This window comes from Typha latifolia, chromosome 10, assembly GCF_019914945.1.
Source record: "Typha latifolia isolate L0001 chromosome 10, TyphaL0001v2, whole genome shotgun sequence".
Taxonomy (NCBI): Eukaryota; Viridiplantae; Streptophyta; class Magnoliopsida; order Poales; family Typhaceae; genus Typha; species Typha latifolia.
Window position 1 is genome coordinate 1,070,564 of NC_133095.1, and position 14,009 is coordinate 1,084,572.

The window sequence follows — 14,009 nt, forward strand, 5'->3', positions numbered from 1 at the left end:
TCCAAGCAAACTTATGAAAAGCTCCAGCATGATGGCTTTCTCTTTCACTATTACATGTTTGTTATATATGTTTAATAAAGAAGATATATATATATATATATATATATATATTTGATGAATAATTTTACTTATATCTCTTAATATAAATAAAATTTATTTATAATTTTACTTATACTTTATTATTCAGTTATAAAAATGTGGATGAATTTTCGATTCTTCGAGGACTGTTTTACTTTTATTTTAAATAAAAAAAAAGGTTCGAGGATTAACGCCATTATGACAAAATAGATATTAGACAGTTGAAAAAGATAAAAATATTATAAACCAGTAAATAAGACGGTCTATCTAAATATAATTAACTCTAAAATAAATGCAAACATAAGCAAATATTACAATGGGAAATGTATAACAATTATTTAAGAAGAATTTTATTTTTATTTTTATGTTACTGATGACCGAGATTTGAAGGATTTAAATAATATTGAAATGATAAGTTTGAGGGTGCCTTTTTTGAGCCATTAATAATTAACTCTTTACAATTAATTGCATAAAAGTTCAAATATTTTGATAAATTTGATAAGAGTCCACCACATGTTACAACGTGACAGCCACTTTTTTTTTGTTTCCTTTTTCTTTTCCTTCTAATTTTGAAGAATTTCTTTTGCTAAATATGCTCCAAAAACTTTACCCAAAAATGGACGGTCTAGGTTGCTCACGTGATTCCTAGCCGTCCGATCTCGAAGCGACGTCTGAGATCCGATCCTTACAATTTCCATGCAACCATCGCGCAGCGCACCAATCTCACTCCTCCATCCACTCCAGCGAAGCGCATTCCCGCTTCCTCTCGTGGTTCGTCATCATCGAATTTACGTTTTACACCCTGCGTGTTTACTATTTGCAATCGCACCATGTTTTTGGAAAAAAATAATTAAACGAAATACAGGTTACGTTAGAATGGCTAGCAACGTTGTCAATAATTAGGGTGTTATATGTAAAATTTCATAGCAAAAATATCTAAGACTTCGTCACCGTCAGCTAATAAAAGGATGAACGAAACGAGAGGTGACCACATCCATACCTCGGATATAAGAAACGACTCCATATCCCCAAGCCTCTCCTCCGACCTCCGACCTCCGACGATCTCGTCCGACCACGACCGACACCCGAAACCTTCGATTCCGGCCGTCGGATACCAATCGCACGGTCCAGAATGAGAGAAATCCTCCACATCCAGGGCGGGCAATGCGGGAACCAGATCGGGGCCAAGTTCTGGGAGGTGATCTGCGACGAGCACGGGATCGATCACAGCGGAAAGTACAACGGCGATTCTGACCTCCAATTGGAGCGGATCAACGTCTACTACAACGAGGCAAGCGGGGGGAGGTACGTGCCCCGTGCGGTGCTCATGGATCTGGAGCCGGGCACCATGGATTCGGTCAGGTCCGGGCCGTTCGGGCAGATATTTAGGCCCGATAACTTCGTCTTCGGGCAGTCCGGGGCCGGGAATAACTGGGCCAAGGGGCACTATACCGAGGGGGCGGAGCTTATCGATGCTATTCTCGACGTCGTCAGGAAGGAGGCCGAGAACTGCGACTGCTTGCAGGGTAATCCTTTGTTGTTTGGATTTCTTTTTATTTCTTATATGCTTTTTGTTCTATTGGGGTTATTGTTTTGGTGCATATGTCAAATAAGTTGTTAAATCACTTTTCATTTTGCTAATTTCACTCTATAATTATACGATCTCTCGTGTTTTTGGCATGTGTTTCTCTTTTTTCCCTAACCTCTATGTTCTTTTATAACATATTTAGCGGTTTTGGTCTTTTAAGGGGCAAGCACGAATATTTAGTTGGATTTGAGCTATACTGCGTCTGTTCTTTTGTGTTTTATGTCGATTGTAACTCATGCAACTGATGAGATGAAAAATTAAATTTTAGGTGTTTCTATTGAATGATGTGAGATAGATATTTCAGTCTCTGTGTTGGTATGTTTGTGTGAACATAATCTGTGTCTGAATTGTTGTGGCACTTGAGTTGACAGCCTTAAAATAAGTAGTGATAGTCCACAGATCTCACATGTTTTCAAGATGTGGGTGTTCTTTGTTGCTGAGATCTGTCCTTATCTGAAACGCGATTGGAGCTCTCAATTCCATATGCTGCTGTAGATGATTATTTTGGGTCATTTCTATCGAGTATGTAGATCTTTGAAATAACAGTGATTTGGGATTTGCTTTGTTAGAGTAGGCGTGACGACGTGGGGAGGAAATCTGATAGATTAGATGGGCATGGTTATGTTGCTCTTGCCAATTGAGAGCCTTTAATTATGCGAGTATGCATTGGTGATGGGGGGCGACATCTTATTTCAAGATTATAAGTTGCTTATTTTCTTCTTTCTTTTGTTCCTCTTTAGAAATAATTGAACTCGAGCCATTTCAAGAATGCATTTGCACTACATTAATGATTGATTTTATTCTTTATTCATGACTTTACAGGATTTCAAGTTTGCCATTCTTTGGGAGGAGGCACTGGATCTGGCATGGGCACCCTTCTTATTTCTAAGATTAGAGAGGAGTACCCAGATCGTATGATGTTGACCTTCTCAGTTTTCCCATCACCTAAGGTTTCAGATACAGTTGTAGAACCATACAATGCTACTCTATCAGTTCACCAGCTTGTTGAGAATGCCGATGAGTGCATGGTTCTTGACAATGAAGCTCTTTATGACATATGCTTCCGCACTCTTAAGCTTGCTACACCTACTTGTGAGTCATGCTTTTCTGAATTTCTCATTTTACTTGAATGCTCTTGTGCAATCTTTTAACTTACAATTGTCAAAATTTATCGAGAGAAGACAACAAACTACATTACTACAGCAATAGAGATGATTCTTCCACTATGCTTTCTTAGTTCTAACAGCTGCATTCTTTGTAGCCTACTATACAATAGCAAATTGTCTTGGATAAATGGAACTTAACAGGGTCTTGTGCTTGGATGATCGTTTACCTTAATTATTTTTTTCCTCATTTGACACAGTTGGTGACCTTAATCATCTTATCTCTGCTACCATGAGTGGTGTCACTTGCTGCCTGCGGTTCCCTGGTCAGCTCAACTCCGATTTGCGAAAGCTTGCAGTAAACCTGATCCCCTTCCCCCGCCTCCACTTCTTCATGGTTGGATTTGCTCCATTGACATCAAGGGGCTCACAACAGTACCGTGCCCTCACTGTCCCTGAGCTTACTCAGCAGATGTGGGATGCCAAGAACATGATGTGCGCAGCTGATCCTCGCCATGGTCGCTATCTAACTGCTTCAGCCATGTTCCGTGGAAAGATGAGCACAAAAGAAGTAGATGAGCAGATGATCAACGTCCAGAACAAGAACTCCTCCTACTTTGTAGAGTGGATTCCTAACAATGTCAAATCCAGCGTGTGTGACATTCCACCCAAGGGGCTGAAGATGTCATCGACTTTTGTTGGGAACTCAACTTCTATACAGGAGATGTTTAGGCGAGTTAGTGAGCAATTCACAGCTATGTTCAGGAGGAAGGCTTTCTTGCACTGGTACACCGGTGAGGGCATGGATGAGATGGAGTTTACGGAGGCTGAGAGCAATATGAATGATTTGGTAGCTGAATATCAGCAGTACCAGGATGCAACAGCTGACGAAGTGTACGAGGAGGACGAGGAAGACGAAGAAGCTGTCTGAACTCTGAACTAAATCTCCACTCTGATTGCAATGTTTTTAGAGGGTTTGCTACCTTATAGACACTCTGTACGATCTGCAACTATATGGTGTGATGTCTCTGGTTTCCAAGTCGGGGTGTTTGTTGTATGGCGATGATTGCATTAGCAGCCTTTCTGGTTACTTTCTTCTTGTGACATAAATTTCTGTTTTCATGTTGTTTGATTTGATTGCATATAGATATGAGATCCTTATGTTTTTAGCTCGAGCTGGTTACCTCTATACTGATTGAATTGGTGCCGATAACCTGGATAGTCTTCCATGGTCTGTTTTGATATGCTGCGACACTGAAGTCATTTCATACATTATGTTGTGATATTCTATTAGAAACCAAATTAGAGTTCTACTTCTCAAAATTATATAATCTAAAGAGGACCACACACGATTGAGCAATAAATAATGCCAATTAAATTTGACCCAATTGCTATAATCAAATAGCTGTCTTCTGGTATATTCAAGTAGGTCTAAAAATAAGCCTCAAAACTTTTTTCCTTTTAAGAAAAGAATCTCAAGATAATAGCAATTCATTAATTTTCAGAGATAACAATAATATAGCTTACTAAATAAAGTGATGGCCATTTAATATATTAAGCTCATGAACATAAAAAATAATAATAAAGCACGCTCTGATAATTTTAAGGGAGCAATAAATCTCGAGTGAGCATGTGATAAAACCTCAAACTTTGTTATCTTATACCTCACCCAAAAGAAGCTCATATCGATAGGTTTATTAGTGGAGGATTTGTTTGTTAATCAAAATTAATGCCCTTGCAGCCTTGCTAATTGCCTATGTGAGTGACTAATAAAGTTTTCTCTATTATTTACAAATCGACCAGCGCATTTTCTCTATTTGCAGAGAGAACCCTCATGTACTGTGTCTGTGCGTTAACATGAGGTACTTCTTTGCAAATATGCCCGAAGAAGAGGGTGTTTCCGTAATAGGCAGCAATATATGCAGAAAGACCCTTCGAGATATTATGTATTGGTGTAAATAGCGAACATAACGGACGGTGACGGTGTAGGACAGATCACAAGCGCAATCGCTTCGCCGTCATCCAAGGAGATGCTGAGCTGGCACCAGGCCATTCCGTCAGGAAATTGACGGCAGGGATTCGATTCCGGAGTCCATGGTCCCCCTCCCCCCCTGCCTTTTTTTACGAGAGCGAGAGAAAACGTCGGAATCCAAATGGATATATCGAGAAATTAGTAGCAAAAAACCTCTCTCTCTTTCTCTCTCTCTCCGAGCGCAGAGAAGAAGAGAAAGGCGAAGCTTTTAGGGTTCTCAGATCACGAAGCATTCCTGAGGTGTGTGCGAGCTATTACTTGATTTCGGTTTGTTTGGCTCTTTTAGTTGCATCTGAAGTCGGGATCTTTGGATCCGCCGTCTGTGTCTTTTTCTCGTCATTTGGGCTTAAGATCTCGGTCTGACGCCGGTTTTAGATGCCGATTGGGGATTGGGATAGGATCCAGAGGCTGCATTGTTTGTTTTCTTTTTTGGAAATCTTTTTTGGTGCAGGTTTTGATCTTATTCTCTGTTTGCTTTTTCGTTACTTTTGTTTGTCTGTATATTTACCGAGATTTGAGGATTTTGTTCGATCTATATGGCTATGACTTGTAACTCGTAGACGGATGTCTTTACTTGCTCTTAACTATTACTATTATTATTATTTTGAGATTGTTTCCTGGTTTTTGGTTTTTGGTGATCGTGTCGACTTTTTAGCTGATGCTGATGCGGAGGCCCACATAGCTAAACGCACCTTTTCTCATTGGGTTGCTTTCCCATGCAAAGTTTGATGCTTACTAGTAGTTGTTACTTGAGAAACTCAATTTTTTCCTCGGTGAGAAATTTGGAACTATAAGATGCAAGTGATGATGCCGCCAAAAGTATCTTTTGATCATGCCGTCATGCTTCAATCTTTTCTTTTAATTCTTTTTTTTTTTTGTTGGTTTTGTTTCATTTGCCTTGCTGCAAAAAATTAAATTTTTGTGCAATTTATTTCATAAGATAATAATGCTCCTTTGTTTTAATTCCTACCAGCAATTCTGAAAGTAGAAGATGGTTGCCCAAGAGTTCACAGTTGATTTGGATAAGCCTCTTGTTTTCCAGGTACCCGTTTCTTGCAATTCCTTTCCACCTTGCCCACTTGTTACGACTGCTTAATGATTAGCTGTAAGCTTTATCCTGTGAATGATTCAGGTTGGTCATCTTGAGGAAGATTACCAGGAATGGATTCATCAGCCTATCGTTAGCAAGGAAGGGCCGCGGTTTTTCGGAAATAACATTCTTGAGGTAACAAACCCATGCTTACCTTGCCAACCTAAGGAGATTATCTGAGATCTCTTGTGCTACTTCGTAATGCATACCATTTGAAATTTCAGTTCTTAACACGTACTAAATGGTGGGTGATCCCGGTTATATGGCTGCCAGTTGTTTGTTGGTGTGTGAACATGTCCATTCAAATGGGCCACACACTCCTTGAAGTAGCTCTCATGGTTTCTTGTGGAATTTTCATATGGACATTGGTCGAGTATACTTTACATCGGTTCCTTTTCCACATCAAGACTAAAACTTACTGGTAGTGTATTGTCGCCTCAATCTTCGTTAAATCTCCTTATGTCCAATTTCTGGTTATTTAGTAAAGGTGAGTAGAACTATCTTAAGAGAATTTTGAATATCGTGTGGCAGGGCAAACACAGCACATTATCTTCTTCATGGATGCCATCATAAGCACCCCATGGATGGACTTCGTCTTGTATTTCCTCCAGCTGCCACAGCCATTTTATGTGTGCCGGTATAGCTTATAATCTTATACACAGGGGATAAGAATTTTTATTGCTAGTCATTGAATTTGGTGAGCAAGTTGTTGCGAAAGGCATATATCATCTTCTTACATTGAAACAAGATGGATGATTACTAAATTTTAATCTATATTAATGATATCCTTCCTATGCTTTATGCCAAAATTAAAATTTGGGTATCCAGAATAATGTATTGTATAAATCAATTTCGTAGAAGTTAAATGTTTTAGCTTTTCTTTTAATTGATCGGAAAGGGTAAATGTTTAGACTTTTCAAAACGCATACTGACTCTTGACTCTTTGTCTCCATCTTTTCAGTTCTGGAACCTGGTAAAACTTGCATCCACTCCGACCACAACTCCTGCCTTATTTGGTGGTGGCTTATTAGGCTATGTGATGTATGATTGCACTCACTACTACCTTCACCATGGACAACCATCCATTGACCCAGCTAAAAATCTCAAGGTGGGAAGTTTACTTAGAAGACTGAATGTTATGGAACATATCCATGTGGTTCTAACTAATTTCTTGTTTACCAGAAGTATCATCTGAACCATCACTTCAGAATTCAAAATAAGGGTTTTGGTATAACATCATCTCTCTGGGATATTGTTTTTGGCACATTGCCCCCATCAAAAACCTCGGCAAAAAGCGGTTGATATTTTTATCTATTGATAAATTTAGAAGACTGTAATTTATCGAGGTCAGGCTTGATCCTTTGTCTGTATAATTTATTGCTTCTCTCAATTCATCTTGACTCTGTGTAAATTTGCCAGTTCATTGGTTGCTGATCGCGGATATTGTTTTCTTTTCCCTTGTAATGTACCTCCTTTTGCAGATGCCGAGTTGAATTTGGTTTGGTTTCTTTTCCTCCTCAGGATCCTATAATATGATTTATCGTCATGCTGCCCTTCCTTGCATATGGTTAACCAGTTCTGTCCTTGAGCATCAGCTGGGTACTCAAAATCCCCAAAGCTGGAATCTCAAGCTTCATGGGTGAACCATTCTTGCTTCCTCTGTAAAAAAGGTTCTCTTTGTAGATCCATTATTAGATGCCAAACTCAATTATTGTTGAATATGAGTGGCTTTGGTGAGTGGACTTGTGATATTATTACTGGAATTATCAAGAATTTAGATCTCTACTCTTTTGACTCTATTCATCCATGTGTAATAAATATCCCATCGTTTTTCTTTCCCTGCTAACATCGTGCTATCTTTCTTTTTCGCAAAACAATTTTATGGACCCATGTTCTTCTCTCTCTCTCTCTCTCTCTCTCTCTCTCTCTGCATATATATATATATATCCACTATTTCCAGGACCCTTGTTTGGTGATTGCCTCTTGTTAGTGGTAGTCAAAGGCATGGATCCATCTGCTCCTCGTATTTGGATCATCTTCCCCTTTGTAGTAACAGGCAGGGTAAATTTTCCTTTTTTTTTGTTGAGATAAAGGGTAAATAACATCTTTATCACTCATGATCTGGCCAATCTTGCTCATCGAGAAAAAGTTTGTAATAGATTAGACTGATCCATCTTCTGATTACCTCTCACTTTGGTTACTGAAATCAATGAATCTTTCATTTCAAAAGAATAAAAGAATAAAAGAGCCCACAGGATGCACATAAAACAAAGGAGGAAACAGCCAAGGTCATTGGGACTCAAGCAACCCACGAGTCTCTGAGTCTAATTTATTTGCTAGTATCTGAAGCAAGATCATTCAACACAGCCCATTGTAAAGAATGGGATCTAAAACCGGGCTTCCAGTAGCACGCTGATTCCAGATTATTTTACAACTCCAATACTCTCTGGCTCCAATTTTTTGTAACTACAATATGAACATTTGATAGCTTGGAATTTGAATTGCAGTTCACAAGACAAAAATAGTAGGAAAACTGGAAGAGTTGGATCAGAGATTTCTTCTTTTTATTTTTTATTTTTTATTTTTTATTTTTTTATCAGCAAATGGATGCTGCATGAGTTTGCCAGCTACATCTACATGAGACTGAGAGTCATCTGCTGGGATTGCATGTGAGATGTTTGTTTTTTTTGTTGTTGCAAGTACAACTCAAATGTATGGCGTATGTAAAACATGGATGTTAATATAAACTTTCAGTTCATATAAAAAAAATATCATAATTAATATTATATTCTTTAAAATATCATAATTATCGTTGCAACATTCCATTAATTGAATCTAACTAATCATGATTAAAATACAACTTTGATCTAAAAAAAAGTGTTTTGCCTTTTATATAAATTATTAAAAATAGTTTAATACCATAGTACAATAAAATAGATCTTATTTCATGCGAGACAAAAATTATTGATTCTAAAGTTAAAAAAAAATATTTTAGTGCTAATTCTAATATTTAAAAAAAATGCAGTGACAATTATGATATTTTAATTTTTTCACTAGCAATTATGTAAAATTCCCAAAAATCTTAGGAGTCTTTGCATATTGCCATTGAAATGAAAAATTCTTAACAAATTATCGTTAAAGTTAATAAATACGTGCAAATGAATAAAATATCCCTCCTTCCTTTTAAGTTTAGAGTAAAATACTTGTCAATAAAGTTTTTATCTTGCATAAAAGATGATATTTTTCTGGTGCGGATAAAACATTGAATACCTTTTAGATTATTTAAACAATCTATAAAGGGCAAAATTAATTTTTTATAATTATGATATTTTAAAAATGTAGTGATGATTATAATATTTTGAAAGTTTTTAATGGAAATTATGTAGGAATCTAAAAAAATATGGAAATGTATATAAGATCAGTCACAATTGTATGTTGGAATGAAAACTGTGCCATGGCTTTATAAGTTAATCCATGTCCAAATAATGGCACTCATACATCTCCTATTTGTGTAACTAGTGAAATACATAAACTTTAATTCAACCATCCAGTGGAAAAAAGAAACTGAAAGAAACTCCTGAAAAAGGTGGCAATGCAAATAAATCGCTACAATACAACAGCTTGCAGAATTACTTCCATTGGTTCCAGGAGTTCATCACTGGATTATAGCAGGACAGTAGTTTTTCCTCCTGATTCTCCCGATGCTCCCACCTTTCGCCTTATCAGTTACCAAAGCGTACATCTTCACAGGAAATAATTCTTTGGGGAGCCCCTTTTGATCCTGTTATTAATGGCAATGTAAGAGAACAATGAACGTAGAGTGTGTCGGAATGCTTTAAAATCACATCGTGTGAAAGTAAGAAAATTTTCGCAAACCTTAGTGCTATAAATATGAAGTCCACACTGGTTGAAAAGCTCCTTAAAATATGAGTCTGATCTAGTGATGCTCTGATCGTCCTTATCCAATACAAATCCTAAGAGGAAGGTCAAACATACACAAAACATGAATATGGATTTAGATCTCTGTAAGCATGCAGAGAACTGATCATAACTAGATCCACTTATATAAGAAAATTAGGCAACTATAAAGAGTGTAAAAGATCAAATGACTCATAAATTTATTAAAGGAGTACCTCAAAATGACCTGACAGTAAAATTGTCATTCTGTTCTAAGGGGGGAAAAAATGTAAGAAATCCATTATCAACTGAAGGAAGATACATTTTTTTTTCTTTCAGTTACAAAGAGGAAACATTTTAGTCAGAATCTTTATTCGCTCATCAATATGAAGTTATAGACGTATGAAAATAAGAGTGGTAGAAGACAGAGAACGAACCTCCTCTTGCAGTGTTCTCTTTGACGACAAAAAAGCCATTTGGTTTAAGCCCAACCTGCAAAAGAGTTGTTAACAAATGTAATAAAGACAAAAAAAGAGAGTAATGTTTAGACAATTACTAGCAATGAAGAAATCCTTAAGATAGTGCAGAAATGGTAATTTCTTTGCGAAGGTTATAGCTGAAATAAATTAGTGAAAAAGACCGATCATGTTGACAAAATGTTCTCTTCCTACTAAGAGGGCCATATATGCATATTTGGTCAAACATAAATCAGAATCAGTAATTGCTTATGCATTTGCATATGAGGCCAGAATTCCCATATGAATTTCATCATACCCCAGAGCCTAAGACCAAAAAAAACATAGTAATATTGTACAGCTCAAGTAGAAAGTACTCTAGAATGACTCACAAAAAGTACAAGTGAATACCTTAGTTGAAATTATTTGCAGAAGCAAATAGTTTAGTAATGTCAAAGTGTGCATATTAGAAAGAAAGATTCTAGGTGTAAAATTACATGCCTTTGCACGCTTAAAAAATGAGATAAAATCGTCATCTGGAAGTTGTCCAATGCACCATTGAATCCATATCACATCATATCTTCCATCTTCCGGAGTGAATTCCTGTAACAAAAAAAACACCTTCCGAAATAATTCCACAAACCAAGAAGCATTGGAACAGGTGCATAATCTCAGTTCTCAAGTACTAAGGTGAAGAAGATAAACTGAAAAAGAAAATGACCTGAAGAGGAACACAATAGAAATTCGCAGCCCTGTGAGTTTCTTCTTGCACATCCATACCTGGAGCCAAATTTTCACGCGCCGCCTCTAAAAAATGTGATACTGGCTCAACAAGATCAACCTGAATAATGTGTTGCCACATCAAAACAAATAGCTTGATGTTATACATGAACATCAATACTGCATCTGTGCATACCAGTAGGTTTTCTTAAGTTTATTTGGAAAGAAAAATACCAGTAGTTTGCACGTAACATCTAAAATCAGAATAAGTGCCAATATATACCAAACAAGTGTCTATGACGGAAAGACAGTTTGATAGTAGGCCTTGCAAAATATCCAGGTAATGATGACTACAGTTAGATTTGTATCATATATTTGATGTAGATACCCTATGTTGCAGCATTTGCACCCATATTTATTCATCTCTTTTCTAGCCTGAAATTTTAGACAAGCTAAATTTCACTGTTGCATAGTTCCTATATCAAGGAGTCGAAACACCTTCCTACAAGACAAAACCAATACAATCGCAAACTCTCATACATTATATGGCATTTCATGCTATTTAATTATCTAAGAGTGACACATAGAAGAGACACTAAAGCATTGCTTACCTCATTAAAGTATCTTAGCAGAAGGTTCTTTGTAATCCGCCCTATTCCCGAGCCACAATCTACCGCAATTGGAGAAAGGTAGGAAAGATTCAGAGGATCAAATACACATAACAGAGTAAAATTAATTTATCAAATAGAGAATGCCTAAAGACCTCTCTCACTCGAATCAAGATCCAAGTTTCCTTCTGGATATCTCCTGTACAACCTTTTTCCCTAACTAATCATGCAAATTTCCCACAGAAAAACCACGAAAGAAATATAGGAATAGACAGATAAATAGTTACCAAGAGCCACAAGATGCCGCTTTGCATTTCCAAACCGCTCTAGGAAGAGGGTTTTAAGAAAGGCCTCGCTTCCCTTCACATCTGCCTCGTTGACGCAGCCATACCCTCCCAAAACCCCATCCATCGAAGCGTCCACTCCCTAAACAAATCCAAACCAAACCGAGCAACCAAAAAAGATACAAAATTTGACATCCGAGCACACGTATCGATCTAAATAACAGACGGATTGGGGATTCTTGTTGGTATTATTTACTTGCCAGTAGGCGATGCCCTTCCGATACCACTCGCGCCGTTTACCGTTGTCGGCAGCGGCGTTGTCTTCTCCCTCTCCGGCGCCGATTTCTTCTCGCCACATCTCCCTCGCGCTCGAGAACTGGCGGCCGGAGGAGTCCGAGCCGCCGGCTTCCATCTCGGAATCCGCGCCGCAGAGAACGAAGAGGAAACGCGCGAGGAGTTGTCTCCAATCGAACCGCAACGCGATATTTAGATTCGATTCTGAAGGGTTCACTATTTATAGATCTAGTATTATGATTCAATTAATATTTGTATAAAATATACTGTTAGTTTTGTTAGCTTAACTTAACCAAACCCTACGGTTAAGTTAACTACACTAATATCATTACCAAAATACCATCGTCTAAGTTACCCAACATATACACAATTTAATCCAAACCCAGCCCAACCTAATCCAGCTTAACCTAACCCAACCTAACTTAATCTAACTTAACCTAACCAAACTTAATCCAACAAATACCCAAATCTATTTTAGATTTCAGAAAACCCTCAATGCGATCATTGTTAATTTAAAATCTTCTATTTTGTTCTTCTTCGTATTATAAACTCGAATTTTACAAACACTCCTACCACAAGGGCAACTAAAGTTTTCGCCCATATCATTGCAACTCAAATTTGAGCTCATTGATGATGATATTAATCCTTTTGGGAGCTACATTAGCTAATAGCTATGTCATTTTCTGAAATCCATACTTTAATATTTCAAATAAGATGTAGGTTCAGAATTTGATCAGTGAAATTGTTGTAAAAAGTAAAACCCAAGCTGTGCTATTTTCCAAATCTATAACTAAATTTAAAGAAAATATCAAACCCAAGATAGAGGAGGAGAAGAGAGAGTTGTTAGAAATTTTTTTTTTACATTTTCTTGATCGAAATAAGCTATAGGGTTTTGCTCTAAAAGAGAGGAAGAGAGAAGAAATAGAAATAGAGAGAAAGAAGAAGAAATGTAAGAGTATTTTTGTTATTTAAAAAAAGTAATTGTAAATTTGACGGAATATTCCCATCTATCAAAACGGTGTTATATTTTTCTGCAAATATTAATTAAATTATAGGGCTCGATTTATAAACAGTGAAAACGTAGGGTATAAATACAAATTTAACTAAAATATAGGGTGTTATATGCAAATTTCCCTATATTTTAAAAACAAGCAAGAGAACATAACATCTCGACGACTACCGAATGCATCTTAACGCGAGATAAATGCTCGCTCCTCTTCTATATAATAAGTTCCACGGAAGAGAGTAGCCATAGAAAATCCCAACACCACTCACGAAGTCCCTAACTACTCGAGTTGGCCGAGCCCAAATACTGCAGAACCCAATTTAATTAAGTTCATAAAAACATTTAAAAAAAAATATAGATTAAGCAAAAATAAAACAATCTTAGTGTCTTCGACATGAAAGCTAGTTCTTTTTCTCTATCACCGGTGATAAGCTTTACCTTAACCACCTCCCTAGATGAAATATCTCTCATAACTGTTCCCATACCCCAGTTGGCGAGTGATCGACGAAGACGTACGTCTAGCCTCTCCCCACTCTTCTCCCGTCTCTCCCCCAGGTTTAGGTGAGGCCATGGAAGAAAATAATCATAGTGATATGCGGGAGTCACTTACCATCTAAAAGTGCGCTTAGAGCACCTACGAGGTGGATCTCTATGAAGATGAATGAAAGCCAACCTTCTTAAGTTAATTGCTGCCGAGGGTATTTTTGGTATTACAAACTTTTTCACGCCAAAATTAAAAACGGTGGAATAAAAAGTAACGACGATCTGTAAATATCCGTAATATAGGCTGTAATCCGTAAATTAGCTAAAAAGATAGGTTACAGAATTCCACCCATGATGCTCATGTGTTGTAT

General features: G+C 37.2%; 3 protein-coding genes across 5 annotated transcripts; 2 read left to right on the forward strand and 1 right to left on the reverse strand.

Moving 5' to 3' along the window:
- The first annotated feature begins 1,037 nt into the window (after positions 1 to 1,037).
- On the forward strand, positions 1,038 to 3,938 carry LOC140796187 (tubulin beta-5 chain). The gene is made up of 3 exons (XM_073149109.1): positions 1,038 to 1,604; positions 2,489 to 2,758; positions 3,030 to 3,938. Exons 1-3 carry the CDS (start codon positions 1,211 to 1,213, stop codon positions 3,698 to 3,700), a joined length of 1,335 nt encoding a protein of 444 aa, XP_073005210.1. The 5' UTR covers positions 1,038 to 1,210; the 3' UTR covers positions 3,701 to 3,938.
- A 954-nt stretch (positions 3,939 to 4,892) lies between these two features.
- Positions 4,893 to 7,737, forward strand: LOC140795936 (dihydroceramide fatty acyl 2-hydroxylase FAH1-like). 2 transcript variants are annotated; one of them, XM_073148761.1, is made up of 8 exons: positions 4,893 to 5,041; positions 5,775 to 5,843; positions 5,934 to 6,026; positions 6,116 to 6,312; positions 6,423 to 6,528; positions 6,853 to 6,999; positions 7,074 to 7,237; positions 7,373 to 7,737. In XM_073148761.1, exons 2-7 carry the CDS (start codon positions 5,793 to 5,795, stop codon positions 7,191 to 7,193), a joined length of 714 nt encoding a protein of 237 aa, XP_073004862.1. In that variant the 5' UTR covers positions 4,893 to 5,041; positions 5,775 to 5,792; the 3' UTR covers positions 7,194 to 7,237; positions 7,373 to 7,737. The 2 variants fall into 2 exon arrangements, with proteins under 2 accessions (XP_073004862.1, XP_073004863.1); XM_073148762.1 differs by having other exon boundaries at positions 4,895 to 5,041; positions 7,413 to 7,737.
- Positions 7,738 to 9,326: 1,589 nt separating this feature from the next.
- On the reverse strand, positions 9,327 to 12,385 carry LOC140796827 (alpha N-terminal protein methyltransferase 1). 2 transcript variants are annotated; one of them, XM_073149965.1, is made up of 8 exons: positions 12,112 to 12,385; positions 11,859 to 11,997; positions 11,575 to 11,633; positions 10,965 to 11,084; positions 10,745 to 10,846; positions 10,226 to 10,280; positions 9,768 to 9,865; positions 9,327 to 9,672 (listed from the first exon to the last, which is right to left on the reverse strand). In XM_073149965.1, the coding sequence occupies exons 1-8, from the start codon at positions 12,265 to 12,267 to the stop codon at positions 9,547 to 9,549; spliced, it is 855 nt and encodes a 284-aa protein (XP_073006066.1). In that variant the 5' UTR covers positions 12,268 to 12,385; the 3' UTR covers positions 9,327 to 9,546. The 2 variants fall into 2 exon arrangements, with proteins under 2 accessions (XP_073006066.1, XP_073006067.1); XM_073149966.1 differs by lacking the exon at positions 9,768 to 9,865 and having other exon boundaries at positions 12,112 to 12,361.
- Positions 12,386 to 14,009: the final 1,624 nt, after the last annotated feature.

Coding starts and splice junctions, on each gene's coding strand:
- LOC140796187 (XM_073149109.1), top strand. CDS start 1,211: ATGAGAGAAATCCTCCACATCCAGGGCGGGCAATGCGGGAACCAGATC. Junction 1,605..2,488: donor GAACTGCGACTGCTTGCAGG/GTAATCCTTTGT, acceptor ATGACTTTACAG/GATTTCAAGTTTGCCATTCT. Junction 2,759..3,029: donor TAAGCTTGCTACACCTACTT/GTGAGTCATGCT, acceptor CATTTGACACAG/TTGGTGACCTTAATCATCTT.
- LOC140796827 (XM_073149965.1), bottom strand. CDS start 12,267: ATGGAAGCCGGCGGCTCGGACTCCTCCGGCCGCCAGTTCTCGAGCGCG. Junction 11,998..12,111: donor AGGGCATCGCCTACTGGCAA/GTAAATAATACC, acceptor GGATTTGTTTAG/GGAGTGGACGCTTCGATGGA. Junction 10,281..10,744: donor CATTTTTTAAGCGTGCAAAG/GCATGTAATTTT, acceptor ACTCTTTTGCAG/GTTGGGCTTAAACCAAATGG.
- LOC140795936 (XM_073148761.1), top strand. CDS start 5,793: ATGGTTGCCCAAGAGTTCACAGTTGATTTGGATAAGCCTCTTGTTTTC. Junction 5,844..5,933: donor ATAAGCCTCTTGTTTTCCAG/GTACCCGTTTCT, acceptor TGAATGATTCAG/GTTGGTCATCTTGAGGAAGA. Junction 6,027..6,115: donor TCGGAAATAACATTCTTGAG/GTAACAAACCCA, acceptor TTGAAATTTCAG/TTCTTAACACGTACTAAATG.